The sequence below is a fragment of the Coregonus clupeaformis genome, chromosome 10 (assembly GCF_020615455.1).
Source record: "Coregonus clupeaformis isolate EN_2021a chromosome 10, ASM2061545v1, whole genome shotgun sequence".
Classification (NCBI taxonomy): domain Eukaryota; kingdom Metazoa; phylum Chordata; class Actinopteri; order Salmoniformes; family Salmonidae; genus Coregonus; species Coregonus clupeaformis.
The window spans coordinates 29,008,443-29,028,827 of record NC_059201.1 but is presented as its reverse complement, the minus strand read 5'-3'; the positions used below and the strand labels follow the sequence as shown (position 1 = coordinate 29,028,827).

General features: G+C 46.0%; 1 protein-coding gene across 1 annotated transcript in view; it reads right to left on the bottom strand.

Moving 5' to 3' along the window:
• LOC121574963 (FYVE, RhoGEF and PH domain-containing protein 5) overlaps positions 1–20,385 on the bottom strand; it is a 95,515-nt gene that overhangs the window by 2,263 nt on the left and 72,867 nt on the right. The window contains exons 6-15 of the mRNA XM_041887670.2: positions 20,011–20,167; positions 11,066–11,156; positions 5,731–5,781; positions 5,458–5,516; positions 4,027–4,098; positions 3,758–3,826; positions 2,019–2,102; positions 1,714–1,793; positions 491–587; positions 132–269 (exon numbers count right to left, since the gene is read on the bottom strand). Coding sequence (XP_041743604.2) covers positions 132–269; positions 491–587; positions 1,714–1,793; positions 2,019–2,102; positions 3,758–3,826; positions 4,027–4,098; positions 5,458–5,516; positions 5,731–5,781; positions 11,066–11,156; positions 20,011–20,167 — 898 coding nt within the window. The remainder of the gene's footprint in view (positions 1–131; positions 270–490; positions 588–1,713; positions 1,794–2,018; positions 2,103–3,757; positions 3,827–4,026; positions 4,099–5,457; positions 5,517–5,730; positions 5,782–11,065; positions 11,157–20,010; positions 20,168–20,385) is intronic.

Here is a 20,385-nt window from a genome sequence, read left to right as displayed (position 1 = left end):
GGTGTGTTAAAGCATAGGTAGAGAGTCTTTCTGGCAGGATAATTTAAAACAGTGGGTTGGGCTGGGGTCAGGATGTTGTCCTGTAACAGCAGTATGAGTGAGATGCTCCTACAGTAAGGTGTGTGTCTGACCTTCCCACAGGCGTTGCAGTGGTGGCGTCTCAGGGTCAAGCTGAAGTCAGAGGTACAGCTCATACACATCATCACATGAGACACGGGCACCAGCACTGGAGCTGCCTCCCCCAGGGCCATCCACAGCTTCTCACGTCCCTGCATGGGGAAACGACGTTACCACAACGTTACCACATTGTCACAACAATGTTACAACAACGTCACCACAATGGTACAACAACGTTACAACAACTTTACCACAATGTTACGACAACGTTAACAACCTTATTTGCATTTTATACATTTTACACGTTCAATTGTATACAAGTGAGCTTTAATGGTATGTCCTTTACTGAGTCATTTAGGGGTTAACTCATTACCTCACTGCAGGGGCCACCAAAGGTACAAAGGCCTGCAGCATGGTCTGCTATGGCCCGACTCAGCGTGTGGAACCAGTCTTCCCTCTCTCCACAGGAGCTAGAGACACAGAAACAGATATGTGTTGAGGCTGTACACATAATTATACATGTATACAGTACCAGTCAAAAGTTTGGACACACCTACTCCTTCAAGGGTTTTTCTTTATTTTTACTATTTTCTACATTGTAGAATAATAGTGAAGACATCAAAACTATGAAATAACACATATGGAATCATGTAGTAACCCAAAAAGTGTTACACAAATCAAAATATATTTTATATTTGAGATTCTTCAAAGTAGCCACCCTTTGCCTTGATGACAGCTTTGCACACTCTTGGCATTCTCTCAACCAGCTTCATGAGGCAGTCACCTGGAATGCATTTCAATGAACAGGTGTGCCTTGTTAAAAGTTAATTTGTGGAATTTCTTTCCTTCTTAATGCGTTTGAGCATTAAGTCCATATTATGGCAAGAACAGCTCAAATAATCAAAGAGAAATGACAGTTCTGAGAAATGACGATCTCTGCATGTGTGGTTCCCATGGAGGAGGAGGTGTGATGGTGCTTTAAAGGTGACACTGTCTGTGATTCATTTAGAATTCAAGACACACCTAACTAGCAAGGCTACCACAGCATTCTGCAGTGATACGCCATCCCATCTGGTTTGTGTATGGGCTATTTGACCAATAAGGAGAGTGATGGAGTGCTGCATCAGATGACCTGGCCTCCACAATCACCCGACCTCAACCCAGTTGAGATGGTTTGGGATGAGTTGGACTGCAGAGTGAAGGAAAAGCAGCCAACAAGTGCTCAGCATATGTGGGAACTCCTTCAAGACTGTTGGAAAAGCATTCCTGGTGAAGCTGGTTGAGAGAATGCCAAGAATGTGCAAAGCTGTCATCAAGGCAAAGGGTGGCTACTTTGAAGAATCTCAAATATAAAATATATTTTGATTTGTTTAACACTTTTTTGGTTACTACATGATTCCATATTGGAATTGTTATTTCATAGTTTTGATGTCTTCACTATTATTCTACAATGTAGAAAATAGTAAAAATAAAGAAAAACCCTTGAATGAGTAGGTGTGTCCAAACTTTTGACTGGTACTGTACATAAATACTGTATCTAACCAATGGACAAGCCTTGTACAAAGCCCCAGACAGGTGTCCTCTGCTTTGACTCACCTGGCTGACAAGGTGATGGTGATGTCAGACACCTCGATCCTCAGTGCATTAAGCACGTTGTCTATGACAGGTATACTGACCTGGGAGAACAGGACACACAGCACAGCATAGCACATTCAGCACACAGTGAGCACACACACACACACCCAGACAGACCGACAAACATACAGAGAGAAGACAGACAGACATACATAAAAGACAGACCAACAGACAGACAAGACAGACAGCAAGACGTGTTGACACAGCCATAGGTCAGGGGTGAAGGGTCAGGAAAGGTCATCTCTGTGGGAGGGGGAGGGACTCACCTTCATCCCAGACAGATAGAGAGTGTTCTTCAACCTGTATTTACCATCCTGCTGAGGGTAGGTGTACAGCATCACGTCATTCATCTGGTGGAGACAGAAACAGAGGGTTAGAGGGATCATTACAATCATAGCTTAATGTGTGCATGTATAGCCTGACTGCCAGCCTGAAATGTATATATCATTCAAATATCTGGTTAGTGTAACCCTGATGCCACAGGGGGGGCACTATAAGCTTTAGCAATTCATGGGGAATCTCCTGAGTCGCACAAAAACAGCTTTGGATTTCCATATTATTCACACGTTTACCCCTCAAACCAGACATTCCCATGTAACACACAACAAAGGCTACATGATAATAAGGCAGCAACGTTTATTTGCTTATCACACCCAACGTACTGTAATCCTCAGAACATACTTCAGCCTATTGTGTTGAAGGGCCTTATTTAGAGGGGGACAAAAGTGGTGACATCATTAGTCACACGTCATGTGTGCTCTAAACCTCCGTGGCCCATAAGGCAGCATCCAGGAATTCTCTGCCCGTTCCCTTCCAGCTCCCAGCTGCTCTGAGAGCCTGCCTGGTCTGGGTGGAGGCTCTGGAACCAGCCACCACAACAACAACACAAGCTCAGCAGGGACAAAACAGCACGTGACCCTACAGTCTTGACTGTAACCTCTAGTGGTGCTCACACTGCAGGCCTACCCCACCCTGCCTCAGGCTCACACGCTCACTCTCAGCAGCACACATCCCAAACTCACCACATACAGATTGCTCAAACTGACCCCAGGCAAGAGATGTGTACCAAGTACAACCTACAAACTCCATTTTGACCATGCATTAGATGCCCAACTACTACACATTCACTTTCCCAACACGTTTCTCTTCCTCTCTTCTGCTTCAAGTACTTCACCTGTTTCTTCCCTCCTGTGACTGTACCTCTCTTCTCCATCCTCCCCTAATCCCTTCCTTCACTCACGGCTCTCTCCTCTTTAAGACTCCCCTCTGGTTGCCATGACAGTATCTTGATGGTTGTTGAGCGCTGCTCCTCAGTTTCACTAAGTGAGTGATGGCTTTCATCCTCTTTGTTTGGACTCACTTTCCTTAAAGGCCCATATATTACACCTGCTGCCCCTCTCCAGCCATCTACCCCAGAGGAGCTACCCAGTTACTCACACACATCAGTCTCTCAACCATCACTCATATACAACCCAGTTTAGAGAGACACATGGAGAGAGAGACATGGAGACAATCATCTCTCTGATTCCTATATCTCTTTCTTGAATTGTTGAGATGATTTTCTTCTTTCTCCCATCTGCTTTCTTAAGACTGTGTTTTTATGCCCCCCCCGTCCCCCCCGTCCCCCCGTCCCCCCGTCCAACAGTGTCTGGCCTTCACAGCTCTGTCAGTCCCCTCCCTGCACAGGAAGCCAGCATCCAGTAACCCACACCAAACATCCTGTGAGGAAGCAGGGCCCTCAAAAACAAGCCCTGAGAGAGGGAGGCCCCTGGCTGGGTGTGGTGGGGCCCTGTAGCCTTGTCCTCCTGCCTCTCAATACATTCGGCCTCTCTAGGCCTCTCTCTGCCTTGCCCTGTCTCCCTCTATATCTGATTGCCTCTACCAGCCTGGATGAGACCCCACCCTTCTATGAACAGAATAACCACCATGTGTGCTACTGAAATATTAGATAGTGAAAGTTATAATGATACAAGAACAGCATAGTAGTTAGACAGGTAGTAGTTACCAGAAACAGGTGTCTGGGCTGTCTGCTTTTCCTCGACACTTTCATTAGGGTGCCTTCCTTCACAAACACCTGTAAACACACAGAGAAACAGAGACAATGTTAGCAAGAGGGGCTGCCTATACTGTAGTATCACTTGGCTTTTAGTTCCTGTGTGGGAATCCTAGTAGGCCACGATCTGAGATTGGTATTATTCACTGTTTACGTTATGTTTGTGGAACAAAGTAACAATGTCCAGAGATAGAGAGGAGAGAGAGGCAGACTGATCTCACCCTTCCTGGCTTGAGTAGATCTCGCTTGCCTCTGACGCTGTACTCAATGTGGACCAGCCGAATCAAATTATCCTGTGTGTCAGAGAGAAAGGGTGAGAGAGAGACAAAGATAGGAGAGTGAGAGAACGAGTGATTTTCCTGTGAGAGATGGAGAAAGAGAGAAACTCTCCTTGTTTGTTTGTGAATGAGAAGGAGGGCGGCGGAAAGCGATGTGCTGCTGGAAACTGAATGGGAGTGGAAGAGATAGAGGGAACCTGTGTGTGTGTGTGTGTGTGACGGGAGAGGAAGGAGATAGTGAAGAGGAGCCGTGGAGGGAGTGAGTGTGTGTTTGAGTAAGAGAGGGAGAGATAAAGAGAAATGGGAAAGAAAAAAATTGATATGAGAGAGGGGAGAGATGGTAAGGATAATGTGAGAGAGGGGAGAGATGGTAAGGATTATGTGAGAGAGGGGAGAGTTACTAAGGATTATGTGAGAGAGGGGAGAGATGGTAAGGATTATGTGAGAGAGGGGAGAGATGGTAAGGATTATGTGAGAGAGGGGAGAGATGGTAAGGATTATGTGAGAGAGGGGAGAGATGGTAAGGATTATGTGAGAGAGGGGAGAGATGGTAAGGATTATGTGAGAGAGGGGAGAGATGGTAAGGATTATGTGAGATAGGGGAGAGATGGTAAGGATTATGCGAGAGAGGGGAGAGATGGTAAGGATTATGTGAGAGAGGGGAGAGATGGTAAGGATTATGTGAGAGAGGGGAGAGATGGTAAGGATTATGTGACAGAGGGGAGAGATGGTAAGGATTATGTGAGAGAGGGGAGAGATGGTAAGGATTATGTGAGAGACGGAAGAGATGGTAAGGATTATGTGAGAGAGGGAGAGAGATGGTAAGGATTATGTGACAGAGGGGAGAGATGGTAAGGATTATGTGAGAGAGGGGAGAGATAGTAAGGATTATGTGAGCGAGGGGAGAGATGGTAAGGATTATGTGAGAGAGAAAAGGATGGTAAGGATTATGTGAGAGAGGGAGAGGTGGTAAGGATTATGTGAGAGATGGGAGAGATGGTAAGGATTATGTGAGAGAGGAGAGAGATGATCTGTTCTAGGATGATCTGTGTGAGGGTGTGTGTGTGCTTCATTTCTTCTCTCACACTGCACCCTTTGTTACGATGCACCTGGGATCTTTTGATGACATCATCTTTCCTCACCCTCTCATTAATCAATAGACAACAGAGCCCAGTGAGAGCAGAGAGACAGGCGTCTCCAAGATCATTGACGTGGTTTCACTCACAATAGTGTTGTCATCCAGAATGAAGAAGGATTTACACAGGGAAAACCTGAAATCTGAGCTGTCATGTACACCTCTGGTAAACACTTGCATGAACAAATGTACACAGTAGTCTGAAATAAATACAGAAACACCCATACACACTGACTTACCCCTTGCTTGAGATTGTCATTAGCCTGGTCTGCCGCCTCTGACACAATTACTAAGGCAGCTGAAGCAGTGAATGGAGAAAGAAACAGAATGGGTTAATGCACATCAATATGCTGGGAGTATACACAGCTCTGTTTCTGCCTGAACAACTAACCTCTGATATTGTATCTAACAGCCTGTATGTGTGTGTGTGTGTGTGTGTGTGTGTTTGACTGCTGAAGAAACAACTGAATTGTTGGTGTATATTGGAGAAACTACAGAAAAAAAGACTATACCTTGTGTATCCTCATATTCTTTAGAATCAGGGGAGAGGTTATTTAAGTAATCTAGAAAAAAGAAAGGCACAGACAAATTAGTCAAAAACATAAACTGGTTAATAATGTGTAGAATGCCACATACTGTAACACTGTTCAAGGTCGAGAGCCATGATAGTTAGTATTACATTATTACAATAGTACATCATTGTCACGGATCCCCCCAGTGCTGCTGCTCATTCCGTTCACCGTGTTTGCTTTGGGCTTTGTCCCCGTCGTTTTTCATGACGTACCTTATGTTTGGTAGAGAAATAAAAAACCCTATTACGTATTCCTGCTCCTGTCTTCTATCATTATACAACATGACAGAATAATCGACCCACCTAAAAGGAGACAGCGGGAAAGGCAGAGCTGGCGACCATCGTAGAGACAGTCCAGCATCATGAGGACTCTCTACAGACTCGGCAGCGCCATGGACAGCGTGCTGGCAACCATCCTGCATTTGGAGGGGAATGTGCAGTCGCTCCAGTCTCCAGCACCGGTTCCGGCACCAGCCCCCACACCACCACTACCTGCCTCCGTCCCATCTGAGCCGGTCCGCGGAATACCCCTGTCCCTCCCGGAGCGCATTGACGGCGCGCCAGCGAGATGCAAAGGATTCCTTCTGCAATGCGACCTGTACCTCGCTCGCTACGCGGAGGAAGTCTCCGGGAGAGACAGGGTTGCCACAGTCATCTCGGCTCTGACCGGACGGGCACTGGACTGGGGTGCTGCGGTCTGGGAAATGGGCGGACCTGAGGTCGAGTCCTATGAATGCTTCCCCCTCTTCTTCCGCTCGTTGTTTGATCATCCTGTGGAGGGCTGAGAGGGGGGTGAGTGTCTACTCTGACTACGCCAGGGATCTAGGACCGCCTCGGAGTTCGCCCTGGAGTTCCGGACCATCGCGGCCTCCACCGGATGGAAGGAGTCGGCTCTGGTCACCGTTTTCCTCAGCGGACTGCAGGAGGAGGTACAGATGGAGTTAGCCTGCCGTGATGACAACCTGTCACTCGACCAGCTCATCAGCATGGCGATCCGGTTGGACAACCTCCTGCGGTCCCGATGAAGACCTGCGCGGAATCCGGAGCCCATGGCTACACCTGCTCCGTGGCCAGAGCCGATGGAGGTGGGCTCTGCACGTTTGCACGAGGCAGAGCATAGGAGAAGGAGGAATCTGGGCCTCTACTCCTATTGTGGAGAAAGGGGTCATTTCTCCCCGACCTGCCCTCTATCCACTAATAGGCGAGGACGTGACAAGCCAGGGAATTCCCCTGCTCCAACCCAGGTAGGATGCAAGATCTCTTCACCTTTTCTGTCAACTCAACCAGTGTATTTTTCCATTAAATCCTGAATACCCTAGCCCCTCACTCCCGTTAGCTCTGATTGATTCCGGAGCTGCCGGGAATCTTTTAGATAGCGCACTGGCCACTGCATTACGCATTCCTTTGGTTCACCTACAGTCACCCATTCTGGTTAGAGCCCTGGATAATCGTCCAATAGAGACAGGGCTCGTACATCACATCACTGTTCCCGTTTCTCTGCTGACCCATGACACTCATTTAGAACAGATCACCTTTTTGATTATAGACACCCCCACACACCCCATTGTTTTAGGTCTCCCCTGGTTGAGTTGGCATAACCCTGTTATTTCCTGGTCCGAGAGGAGACTGCTGGGTTGGTCGCAGGAGTGTCAGGGGAGGTGTCTCGCGGTGTCTGTCAACACCACTACGGTGGAAAGTCCGGTCCACGTCACTCAAGTGGATTTACCGGAGGAATACCAGGATCTGCACCGGGTTTTCTCTAAGACCCCGGCTACACGCCTGCCTCCTCATCGCCCCTGGGACTGTGCCATTGACCTGCTGTCTGACGCAGCCCTCCAGAGAGGACATATCTATCCCCTCTCCTACGCGGAGACCGAGGCCATGGAGACCTACGTACTGGAGAGCCTCCTACAGGGTTTTATCCGCCCCTCTACGTCACCAGCCTCCTCTAGCTTATTTTTTGTTAAGAAGAAAGATGGGGGACTGCGCCCCTGCATTGATTATCGAACACTGAATAAAGCTACCGTTAAGTTCAGCTATCCTTTACCCCTCATCCCAACCATCGTCGAACAAATGCACAGGGCGCAGTACTTCACGAAACTGGACTTGAGGAGTGCCTACAATCTGGTGCGCATTCGTGCAGGCGACGAATGGAAAGCAGCCTTTTCCACGACCACCAAAGGGCATACTCGTAATGCCCTTTGGCCTGTCTAATGCTCCTTTAGTCTTCCAGGCCTGTATATATATTTTCTGTTGTATTTTTGACTTTATGTTTTGTTTTACCCCATATGTAACTCTGTGTTGTTGTTTTTATCGCACTGCTTTGCTTTATCTTGGCCAGGTCGCAGTTGTAAATGAGAACTTGTTCTCAACTGGCTTACCTGGTTAAATAAAGGTGAAATAAATAAAAATAAAATAAATAAAAATTAACAAAGTGTTTCGGGACATGCTGGGACAGGGTGTAGTGGTTTATATAGGTGACATTTTGGTATATTCTGCTGGCCATGCCCAGTATGTCTCGTTAGTCAGGTCTGTGCTGGGAAGACTGTTGGAGCATAATCTATATGTTAAACAAGAAAAATGTTTTTCCAGCGGTCCATGTCCTTTTTGGGCTACCTCATTTCCACGGAGGGAGTGGAGATGGAGGAGCAACGCGTCAGCGCAGTCAGGTCATGGCCCATCCCCAACTCCGTGAAAGCAGTCCAGTGATTCCTGGAGTTCGCCAACTATTTCTGGAGGTTCATCCGGTGCTTCAGCACGGTGGTAGCACCTCTTACCTGCCTGCTGAGAGGAGGTCCCCAGCGGCTTCGTTGGATGGTGGAGGCGGAGAGGGCGTTCGAGACACTGAAGGCACGCTTCACCACTGCTCCCGTGCTGGCACATCCCGACCCCTCACTCCCCTTCATCGACGAGGTGGATGCCTCCGAAGTAGGAGTCGGGGCAGTGCTGTCCCAGCGCACCGGAACCCCTCCAAAATTGCGGCCCTGTGCCTTCAATTCCAAGCAGCTGAGCCCCGCCCAGAGGAACTACGACGTAGGGGACCAGGAACTCTTGGTGGTCAAGAAGGCTCTAAAGGCGTGGAGGCACTGGCTGGAGGGGTCCAACACCCTTTCCTGGTGTGGACGGACCACCGCAACCTGGAGTACATCAGGGCAGCAAAGAGGCTAAACCCGAGACAGGCCAGGTGGGCTCTATTCTTCGCCAGGTTCCAATTAACGCTTTCCTATAGGCCAGGCTCGAAGAACGTGAAGGTGGATGCCCTGTCTCACCTCTATGACGCAGAGGAGAGGCAGGGAGAGGAGACCCCCATCATCCTTCCGTTCCGTATCATCACGGCAGTGGTGTGGGACGTGGACGTCCACATACGGAAGGCCCTGCGTATGGAACCCGCACCTGCACAGTGCCAGGAGAACCGCGCCTACGTGCCCACGGGTGTGCGGGACCACCTCCTTTCCTGGGCGCACACGGCGCCGGTGTCGGGTCATCCTGGGATAGGCCGTATCATCGCCTGCCTGACTGAGAAGTACTGGTGGCCCACCTTGGCTAGGGACGTCCGGGTTTACGTCTCTTCCTGCTCCATCTGTGCCCAGTCAAAGACACCCAGACACCTCCTTTATGGAAAGCTCCTTCCCCTGCCGGTTCCACAACGACCCTGGTCTCACCTCTCGGTGGACTTCGTCACTGACCTTCCCCCCTCCTAGGGGAACACCACCGTTCTCGTCATTGTGGCTTGTTGCCTCCTTCCTCTGCCTGGGCTCTCGTCAGCCATGCAAACCGCGTAGGCTCTTTTTACGCACATCTTCCAACACTACAGGATCCCGGAGGGCATTGTGTCAGACCGTGGCCCTCAGTTCACCTCACGCGTATGGAAAGCATTCATGGAACACCTGGGGGTCACGATCAGTCTCACCTCTGGGGACCGTCCTCAAGCTAATGGGCTGGGGGAGAGGGTCAATCAGGAAGTGGGCAAGTTCTTGAGGTGTTACTGTCATGACCGGCTGGGGAAGTGGGCGGATTTTCTACCTTGGGCTGAGTACGCGCAGAATTCCCTCCGGCACTCCTCCACTAACCTCACTCCTTTCCAGTGCGTGTTGGGGTATCAGCCGGCCCTGGCACCTTGGCATCCGAGCCAGACTAAGGTCTCTGCGGTGGACGAGTGGTTTTGGCGCTCTGAGGAGATCTGGAACGCTGCGCACACTCGTCTCCAGCGGGCCGTGCGTCGGCACAAGGAACAGGCCGACCTCCACTGCAGTGAGGCGCCTGTTTTCTCTCCAGACGACCGGGTCTGGCTCTCCACCCGGAACCTGCCCCTCTGCTTGCCCTGCCGGAAGCTGAGCCCGCGGTTTGTGGGGCCGTTTAAAGTCCTGAGGAGGGTTAATGAGGTAACGTACCATTTGCAACTCCCTGCTGATTACCGCATTAACCCAACTTTTCATGTGTCTCTCCTCAGGCCAATGGTGCCTGGTCCCCTCGCTGAGGCTGGACCCAGTGACACTCCGCCTCCTCCTCTGGACATCAAGGGAGGTCCGGCGTACTCGGTTCGTGAAGTCCTGGATTCGAGGCGTCGGGCAAGGGCGTCTCCAGTACCTCATCGACTGGGAGGGGTACGGCCCGGAGGAGCGGTGCTGGGTTCCTGCAGTGGACATCCTGGATGCTTCGCTAACCAGGGATTTTCACTGTCGGCGCCCTGACCGACCCGCACCGCGTTCCTATGGTCATCCCTGAGGCCGGGGAACTGTCACGGATCCCTCCGGTACTGCTGCTCATTCCATTCACCAGCTCCGGAGGTCTACGTCACTGGCCTTCTAGGCGTCACTGACCTGGATCATTACCACCAACCCTGGAATGTCTTGTCTCATTACGCACACCTGGTTCCCATTCCCCCTGATTAGTTTGTGTATATATGTGCCCTCTGTTCCCCATTGTCCTTGTCGATTATTGTCCCATGTCCGTTGGTCTCGTGAGTACCTGTGCTCTGTTGTATTGGCTTTCGTGCTACGTGTTACTGTATATTGTATTACGGTTTACATACCATATAATTGTGCACTTGTTATTATGGGTCTCGTCCCGTGTATTATTTAGAGGTTTACACCTCGCTCTTTTTTTTGGGTTACATCCCTGTGTTATATATATACATGTTTGTTTTGGGCTTCTTCCCCGTAGTTTTTCATGACGTACCTTATGTTGGGTAGAGCAATAAAAAATCCTATTACGTATTCTTGCGTGTGTCTTCTATCATTATACAACGTGACAATAATGAGGTGAGTGTAGGGTACCTGTGAGCAGCATGCGATACTGGAGGACTCTCACAATGACCTGCAGCAGCTGATGCCTCAGTGGGACCTGAGCTCCTTCTGGGCCCTGCTTCTGAACACATAAACACATTGTCAGGTTAATACACGCTCACATGCTTAACTGCGGAACATACACACATGCATTGCGCACAGACATGAACACACAACCTCACACACGCACATAGATAATACAATGCACACACACACACTACTCTACCTAAGTGACCTCGGTTCAAATGTCATAGATGACAAAGGGAATGCTTATATAACCATGCCAGAACGATTGGCCACCAACCTGACCTCTGAACCCTGAACCCTGAATCGACCCTATTCTTCTGCCCTATGGAATTACTTAAGGGGAGAAGGGAGAAAAAGACAATAAGAGAAAGATCAAAAAAATCCATCAGGGGCTAATTGTGTCTGACAGATATGTATTCCCAGTCCCAGAGAGGGTCTATAATACAGAGGGCCCAGAGCAGTGCACTCTTAGAAAAAAGGGTTCCAAAAGGGTTCTTCGGCTGTCCCCATAGGATAACCATTTTTGGTTCCAGGTAGAAATAACCCTTTTAGTTCCAGATAAAACTCCTTTGGGTTCCATGTAGAATCCTTTGTGTAAAGGGTTCTTCCTGGAACTAAAAGGGTTCTACCTGGAACCAAAAAGGGTTCTTCAAAGGGTTCTTGTATGGGGACAGCCGAAGAACCCTTTTAGGTTCTAGATAGCACATTTTTTCTAAGAGTGTGGCGGGAGAGCAGGTACACACATCAGCACTGACTGAGGATCCTCCTAATCCAATAGAGCCTCATTCGTCATTAGAGAGGGAGAGATAACACCCCACGGGACTGAGACAACCATCCCTTAATTTACACTGGGTATCTGTGGAACACACACATGCACGCACATACACAGGGCTGGTGAGATAATATTGCTTACTGTGTAAAGGGGAGAATTAAGAGGCAACACACACCTTTGTCTTCATGATCAGAGATGGAGCCTTGAAGAACCAGAGTAAAAATAGAGCAACGATTTGGAACCAGGATTCTAGTGTCAACCCCCCCCCCCCCCAATCAGCTAAATTCTCTTTCTCTCTGTTTCACGCTCCCTCTCTTTTATTCCACTCCCTCTCTCTAAAGGCACTTTACAGCATTATCTCTATCAACATAGCAAACTGCTTAAGAGACTGACGGTCTGGGTTTGGTAGGGCTCCAGTCCTCCCTGTCATAATAAGCAACAGAGGACATGGAAATTGTATTATATCCCAGAAAAATATAACTGTAGTCAATGTAAGCAACCTAATCTATGATCCTTTAACTATTAGCACTGAGGGTATTGTCAGCAATAATCATATGCCCATAGTATTGAATTCCACTGACTTGCATTGAAACTGTTGGCCTTAGGAAGAAGCCCAATGTGGGCAGCCAACTCAGTACCATTGGCTCAAATGTAAATGTTACTGACATGTCTACCTCGGATCAGCCTCTCAGAAAAGCACTAAAAACAAACAAGCAACCCAGAAAAGGAATAAAAATAACCCATATTAACATATGTAGACATCCGAAAACATTGATATTCTGGCAATCTCTGAAACACATTTAGATAATTCCTTGGATGATGCAGTAGTAGCTATACATGTACATGGTTATAGAATATATAGGAAAGATAGAAATGGAAATGGAGGAGGTGTGTGTGTCCAGTGTCAGATTCCTGTTACAGTGAGGGAAAAAAGTATTTGATCCACTGCTGATTTTGTATGTTTGCCCACTGACAAAGACATGATCAGTCTATAATTTTAATGGTAGGTTTATTTGAACAGTGAGAGACAGAATAACAACAACAAAAATCCAGAAAAACGCATGTCAAAAATGTTATAAATTGATTTGCATTTTAATGAGGGAAATAAGTATTTGACCCCTCTGCAAAACATGACTTAGTACTTGGTGGCAAAACCCTTGTTGGCAATCACAGAGGTCATCTGTTTCTTGTATTGGCCACCAGGTTTGCACACATCTCAGGAGGGATTTTGTCCCACTCCTCTTTGCAGATCTTCTCCAAGTCATTAAGGTTTCGAGGCTGACGTTTGGAACTCGAACCTTCAGCTCCCTCCACAGATTTTCTATGGGATTAAGGTCTGGAGACTGGCTAGGCCACTCCAGGACCTTAATGTGCTACTTCTTGAGCCACTCCTTTGTTGCCTTGGCCGTGTGTTTTGGGTCATTTTCATGCTGGAATACCCATCCACGACCCATTTTCAATGCCCTGGCTGAGGGAAGGAGGTTCTCACCCAAGATTTGATGGTACATGGCCCCGTCCATTGTCCCTTTGATGCGGTGAAGTTGTCCTGTCCCCTTAGCAGAAAAACACCCCCAAAGCATAATGTTTCCACCTCCATGTTTGACGTTGGGGATGGTGTTCTTGGGGTCATAGGCAGCATTCCTCCTCCTCCAAAGACGGCAAGTTGAGTTGATGCCAAAGAGCTCCATTTTAGTCTCATCTGACCACAACACTTTCACCCAGTTCTCCTCTGAATCATTCAGATGTTCATTGGCAAACTTCAGACGGGCATGTATATGTGCTTTCTTGAGCAGGGGTACCTTGCGGGCGCTGCAGGATTTCAGTCCTTCACGGCGTAGTGTGTTACCAATTGTTTTCTTGGTGACTATGGTCCCATCTGCCTTGAGATCATTGACAAGATCCTCCCGTGTAGTTCTGGGCTGATTCCTCACCATTCTCATGATCATTGCAACTCCACGAGGTGAGATCTTGCATGGAGCCCCAGGCCGAGGGAGATTGACAGGTATTTTGTGTTTCTTCCATTTGCGAATAATCGCACCAATTGTTGTCACCTTCTCACCAAGCTGCTTGGCGATGGTCTTGTAGCCCATTCCAGCCTTGTGTAGGTCTACAATCTTGTCCCTGACATCCTTGGAGAGCTCTTTGGTCTTGGCCATGGTGGAGAGTTTGGAATCTGATTGATTGATTGCTTCTGTGGACAGGTGTCTTTTATACAGGTAACAAGCTGAGATTAGGAGCACTCCATTTAAGAGTGTGCTCCTAATCTCAGCTCGTTACCTGTATAAAAGACACCTGGGAGCCAGAAATCTTTCTGATTGAGAGGGGGTCAAATACTTATTTCCCTCATTAAAATGCAAATCAATTTATAACATTTTTGACATGCGTTTTTCTGGATTTTTGTTGTTGTTATTCTGTCTCTCACTGTTCAAATAAACCTACCATTAAAATTATAGACTGATCATTTCTTTGTCAGTGGGCAAACGTACAAAATCAGCAGGGGATCAAATACTTTTTTCCCTCACTGTAGGCTGAGAGAGGATCTCATATCAGATGATGTAGAAGTAATATGGCTACAGGTTCATCTGCCTCACCTAAAGCCTATTCTCATAGGAAGTTGCTATACACCACTGAGTGCTAAAAGTCAGTATTTGGACTACATGTGTGAAATGCTCGATAATGTATGTGATATCAACAGAGAGATATATTTTCTGGGTAACCTAAATATTTACTGATTGTCATCAAGCTGTCCACTAAAAAATATGCTTTAAGCTGTAACTGATGCCTGCAATCTGGTTCAGGTTATCAGTCAACCTACCAGGGTATTTCCAAACAGAACAGGAACTAAATCATCCACATGTATTGATCACATCTTTACTAACGCTGCAGAAATCTGCTCTAAAGCATTATCCAAATCCATTGGATGTATTGATCATAATATAATATCTAGAAAAACCAAAGTTCCAAAGACTGGACCTAAAATTGTGTATAAGCGATCATACAAGAGGTTTTGCAATAATACCTATGTCGAATATTTGTTGATCTGATGTGTTTAATGAGGAACAACCTGACGCAGTACTTGAAGCATTTATGAAACTGCTTATTACGGTTACTGATAGGCATGCACCCATTAAGAAACGGACTGTTAGAACTGCAAAACACCCATGGATAGATGAATTGAAAAACTGTATGGCTGAGAGGGATGAGGCAAAGGGAATAGCAAATAATTCCGACAACACAGCAGACTGGCAAACATACAGTAAATTGAAACTAAACTAAACAAAAATAAGAAGAAATTACACTATGGAACAAAGATAAATTATATAAAGAATGATAGTAAAAAGCTCTGGAGTACTTTAAATGAAATTGAAGGCAAAAAAACGAACTCTGCTCCATCCTTCGTTGAGGCAGATGGCTTGTTCATAACAAAACCCTTTGATATTGCCAACCACATTAATAACTTTTTTGTTTTCAAGATTAGCATACTTAGGCATGACATGCAAACAACAAACGCTGAGCCTTCATATTCATGCATAACGGACCAAATAATGAAAGACAAGCACTGTAGTTTTGAGTTCCGCAAAGTGGGTGTGGAAGCGCTGAAAAAATGATTGCTATCTATAAATAAGGACAAGCCACCTGGTACTGACAAACTGGATGGTACACTGCTGAGGTTAGTAGCAGAACACATTGTGACTCCTGTTTTCCACATCTTCAATTTAAGCCTAGAAGACGGTGTGTGCCCTCAGGTCTGGAGGGAGGCAAAGGTAATTCCGCTGCCCAAGAATAGCAGAGCACTCTTTAATGGTTCAAACAGCTGACCAATCAGCCTGTCACCCGCGCTTAGCAAACCTTTGGAAAAAATGGTGTTTGACAAAATACAAAGATATTTTACAGAAAACAAATTAACAACAGACTTTCAGCATGCTTATAGGGAAGGGCACTCAACATGCTCGGCACTGACACAAATGACTGATGATTGGCTGAAAGAAATTGATAGTAAGAAGATTGTGGGAGCTTTTTTGATAGATTTCAGTGCAGCTTTTGATAGCTTTGATCATAACATATTGCTGAAAAAACGTAGGTGTTATGGATTTTCATTCTCTGCCTTATCATAGATTGAGAGTTACCTATCTAATAGAACACAGAGGGTTTTCTTTAATGGAAGCCTCTCTAATGCAAATTCAGTTGAGTGTGGTGTACTGCAGGGAAGCCAGCTAGGGCCATTATTGTTTTCTGTTTTTACTAATGACCTTCCACTGACCTTGAATAATGCCTGTATGTCTATGTACGCTGACGACTCAACAGTATACACATCGGCTACGACAATAAAATAAATACTGGTCATGTGCGGCAAAGAGGAACATTGGTAAATTGCAGTTAGTCCAGAACAGAGCAGCACGTATTGCACTTAGTACGCGGAGGGTGGATGCCAATAATGTGCATGTCAATCTCTCTTGGCACAAAGTTGAGGAGACCTTGACTGCGTCACTATCGGTCTTTGTGCGAGGTGTTGATGTGTTGAAGGTACCAAACTATCTGTTCAAGCAGTTGGCACACAGTTCGGACACTCATCGGTACAACACAAGACATGCAATTAGCGGTCTCTTCACAGTCCCCAGGTCCAGAACAGAGGCTGGGAAATACACAGTATTAAATAGAGCCATGACTACATGGAACTCTCAGCCATCCCAGGTAACTCAAGCTAGCAATAAAACCAGATTAAAAACCAGATAAAAGAACACCTTACGGCACAACGAGGACTGTCAAGAGACACAGACATTTTGATATATTTTGTACTGTATTATGCATTTTATTATGTAGGTGGGTGGCCTTGCACGAGCCTCGGCTCGTGCGAACCGGAACGGCTCATAGGGCAGGAGCCATCTACTGTTTCTGAAGCATGAGGCAGAAGCAGGAGATTATGTAGTATTATACAGTATTATGTAGTATTATGTAGTGTTATGTATTTTATGTAGTGTTATGTACATTATGTATATTACATTATGCATATTATGTATAAAACAAATATTTAAAAAATCTGTTCGGACCCCAGGAAGAGTGTCCCAATAAAATACTACAATACATTAGCTCAGTTGTGTTTCCTTTCTCTTTGGATTACCCTTAAAATGTTCCCCTCCCTGTTCAATAACAACATCCCATCATTAAAACCTCTCACTGACAGAACACCAGCTCCTCAAGTGTCGCTTGTTCATATAAATTGTGATCCAATTGAACGGCGGAAGTGGCTTCTGTGGTGAGCCAAATACGATAACTACCGCGTAGTTGTTTGGGTCAGTGAGCCAAAGAGAGGCGATGTCTGCAGTTCACATGCCAGCGCGCACACACACACAAACACACACGGCCAGCTGATTCACTGGCTGCACACACAGCTGATCTAATTGGGGAGTTGTAAAGGAGGCTGCATCTCTAATTAGCTTGTGTCTGCCTCATTGCCCAGCTGCCTATACTGGGATTTCACACCATCACACAGTCTTTATCTCTCTCTGTGCACCTGCTGCATCTCACACACACACACACACACACACACACACACACACACACACACACACACACACACACACACACACACACACACACACACACACACACACACACACACACACTCGCTTCCTTCTGTGTTTCCTTCTCAAGGGAACACAAACACCTAGGCACAAACACACAAGCGTTCAATATAATATTATAAAAACACACACACACACATACACACACACACACACCATTGGCCGCTGTATATAGCAGCACAGTAAACAACAAATTGACTGAAGATGGGCTAATCCTGTAAGTTCCTATGGTGATCTGATCACAGACCATAGCTACTTCATCACTGTCATCACCACATCCACAATGAAATTACACCCCACAACACTGCTGGACCAATGCTTAAAGAGCTTAACTGTCCACTTCCCTCACTAGTACACAGACAGAGAGACAGAGAGAGAGCGAGAGAGAGACAGAGAGACAGAGAGAGAGAGAGAGAGAGAGAGAGAGAGAGAGAGAGAGAGAGAGAGAGAGAGAGAGAGAGAGAGAGAGAGAGAGAGAGAGAGAGAGAGAGAGTGTGAGAGAGAGTGTGAGAGAGGGCAGAGGACAATATATGAAGGACAAACTCCTTCAAGCTTTCAAAATTAACCCCAGAAAAAATTTTTTATAATGAAGAGATATAAAGTATACACAAATCATCTACTTAGTCATCTGACATAATAACAACCACTTCCTGCATTGATCATTGGATAAACTGCCATAGCAGGATAAATAGCAAGATAAAATAGGCCTACTGTCTCTCTCAGCTATGTGTCTGTGACTCTGGCTGTGATCTGGGTCCCTACTACTGTCCCAGAGAGCCCTTTGTGTCTCATTACAGGGAGGTCACACAGAAGGAGTCACCTGGCAGTCCTCTCACAACACACAGCATCCATCACACCTCTGTCACCTCTTACTGTCTCTGATGTAACCACTACACAGCCAGGCCGAGGGGGTGTTATTTCTAGTAAAAGCTTTTAACTAGGAATAACATTCATATTCAGAATATTCCCCAAAGTGTTCATATTTGAGCATAAAATCCTAGATTTGCTTTCTGCTTGTTTATGTCATGCATTTACTGAAAATTCGATTTTATCTACAGATGTAAGATCTTAATTTGATCACCATGTTGCAGGACATCTTTCCTGCAATGCAGACATTTTAAAACGTGTAGTGTATTTGAGGTTTGAAAAGGCTTCTGAAGTTTGTAATTTCCAATTTGAAACTTTGACTAGATTTTTCCATACAAAAACTATTAACCCCTACAAAAGTGTCCATTAATTATAATCCATGCACTATTTCCACATTTCCTGTTGCTGCAGGATTATTTTCCTGCTGTAGCTAACTTGCCCCGCTCTCTCTCTCTCTCTCTCTCTCTCTCTCTCTCTCTCTCTCTCTCTCTCTCTCTCTCTCTCTCTCTCTCTCTCTCTCATTGCCTGTCCTATCGTAGTCCTGTGGAACCACAGTATCTCTGGTGAGGGCAGCTGCTCCTGAATATTCATGAGCTGAGACAGTTGCTTCCTTGTCGGGTTGTGATCCTAATCACCATTGAGATGCGTAGAATCATTACGTCCACCAATCACTATGCATCAAAATATGGCTAGGAACCGCTAACTCATGAATATGCAAGAAACAGTATGTTATGCATATCTGTGGCCGGTTTTGGGTAGAATCTTGGTAGCATGTAGAGCCAAGACTAATTTCCAAAATTAACATATTTATAATGAAACTTGAGGTGATTCAATTTAATGTGGTAAATTCATTGAAATACTTCATAACACAAAGGTCAATTTACTGTAGAAATAGTGCATTATTCTTGCACAAAGATAAGCAATCATTCTAAAAGTCAAACTGCTAACTCTAACATTACCAATCAATAGGACTTAACAGGGTAAGCTAGGTGACCTGGAGCATGTGAGAGATTTCCACTATATGAGCACTGAATCAATTCTATAGGCCAGACCATGCCTGGAGTGGAAATGAGAAATCCATTGTTGCATCCCAATGGTCTTATCTGAGAGCATGTTTAATATCCTCTGCCGTGGTTAATGGTTCCTATCATCATCATTAGGGGCCTTGATTACATATCTCCCTACTCAACTGAGGAGTAATTTGCTTACTATGGAGTTGTGCATATAGCTTGATGACATCCTCTCAGATACTACTTCCTACGTTCTGTTGACAGCCAAGATAAAGGGATTCACAGTACAAAAAGCTATGTGTTCGGGCTTTGAATGGTATAAAACATGAGAGTAGCGCGTTGAAAAGGTCAGTCCCATAGAGGACAGCAGAGCAGAATAGAGGGAGTTTGGAAAGGCCATTGACTCCCAGTGGAGTCTGGATGACAAACTAAAGCTGCTATATAAATGCAACGGGGAACTCCTGGCTGAATAAAGACATTGTTATAGTAAATCCCTCTGCTCATAGAGAAACCTGCACAAGACTGGCAGGTACAGGAGCTATGGCCTCAGGACTGATTCTTTTGAGCCTGCATATGCAGAGGTTAGTTTACAGACTCTAAACTCACATTTAGTTTTTAGTTAGAGGACTTCCACCTTAATAAGTAGTCGCTAAGCTCAAACTAAGTCTAGCCTCTTACCTCAAACTGCTTGACGATGTAATGGAACGCAGAGTTGAGTTTGCAGCTCTCTGCCAGTAGGGACATGCTGCGGTCATACTCAGAGATATAGGTAGCAAACACAGCAAACTCCTCCCGACGAGACAGGATAACATCCACCACCTGCTGGCTCTCCTCCCTGGTGATGGGGAATAGAATCATGTCGAGGTTTGGCGGATTGGTTGACAGTTAAATTATTGAATAACAGTTGACAGGTAAGTTATTGAATAATAGTTGACATTTAAGTTATTGAATAACAGTTGACAGTTAAGTTATTGCATTTTATTTATTTATTTAACTTTTATTTAAACAGGGAGTCACATTGAGATTAAATATCTATTTTACAAGAGAGCCCTG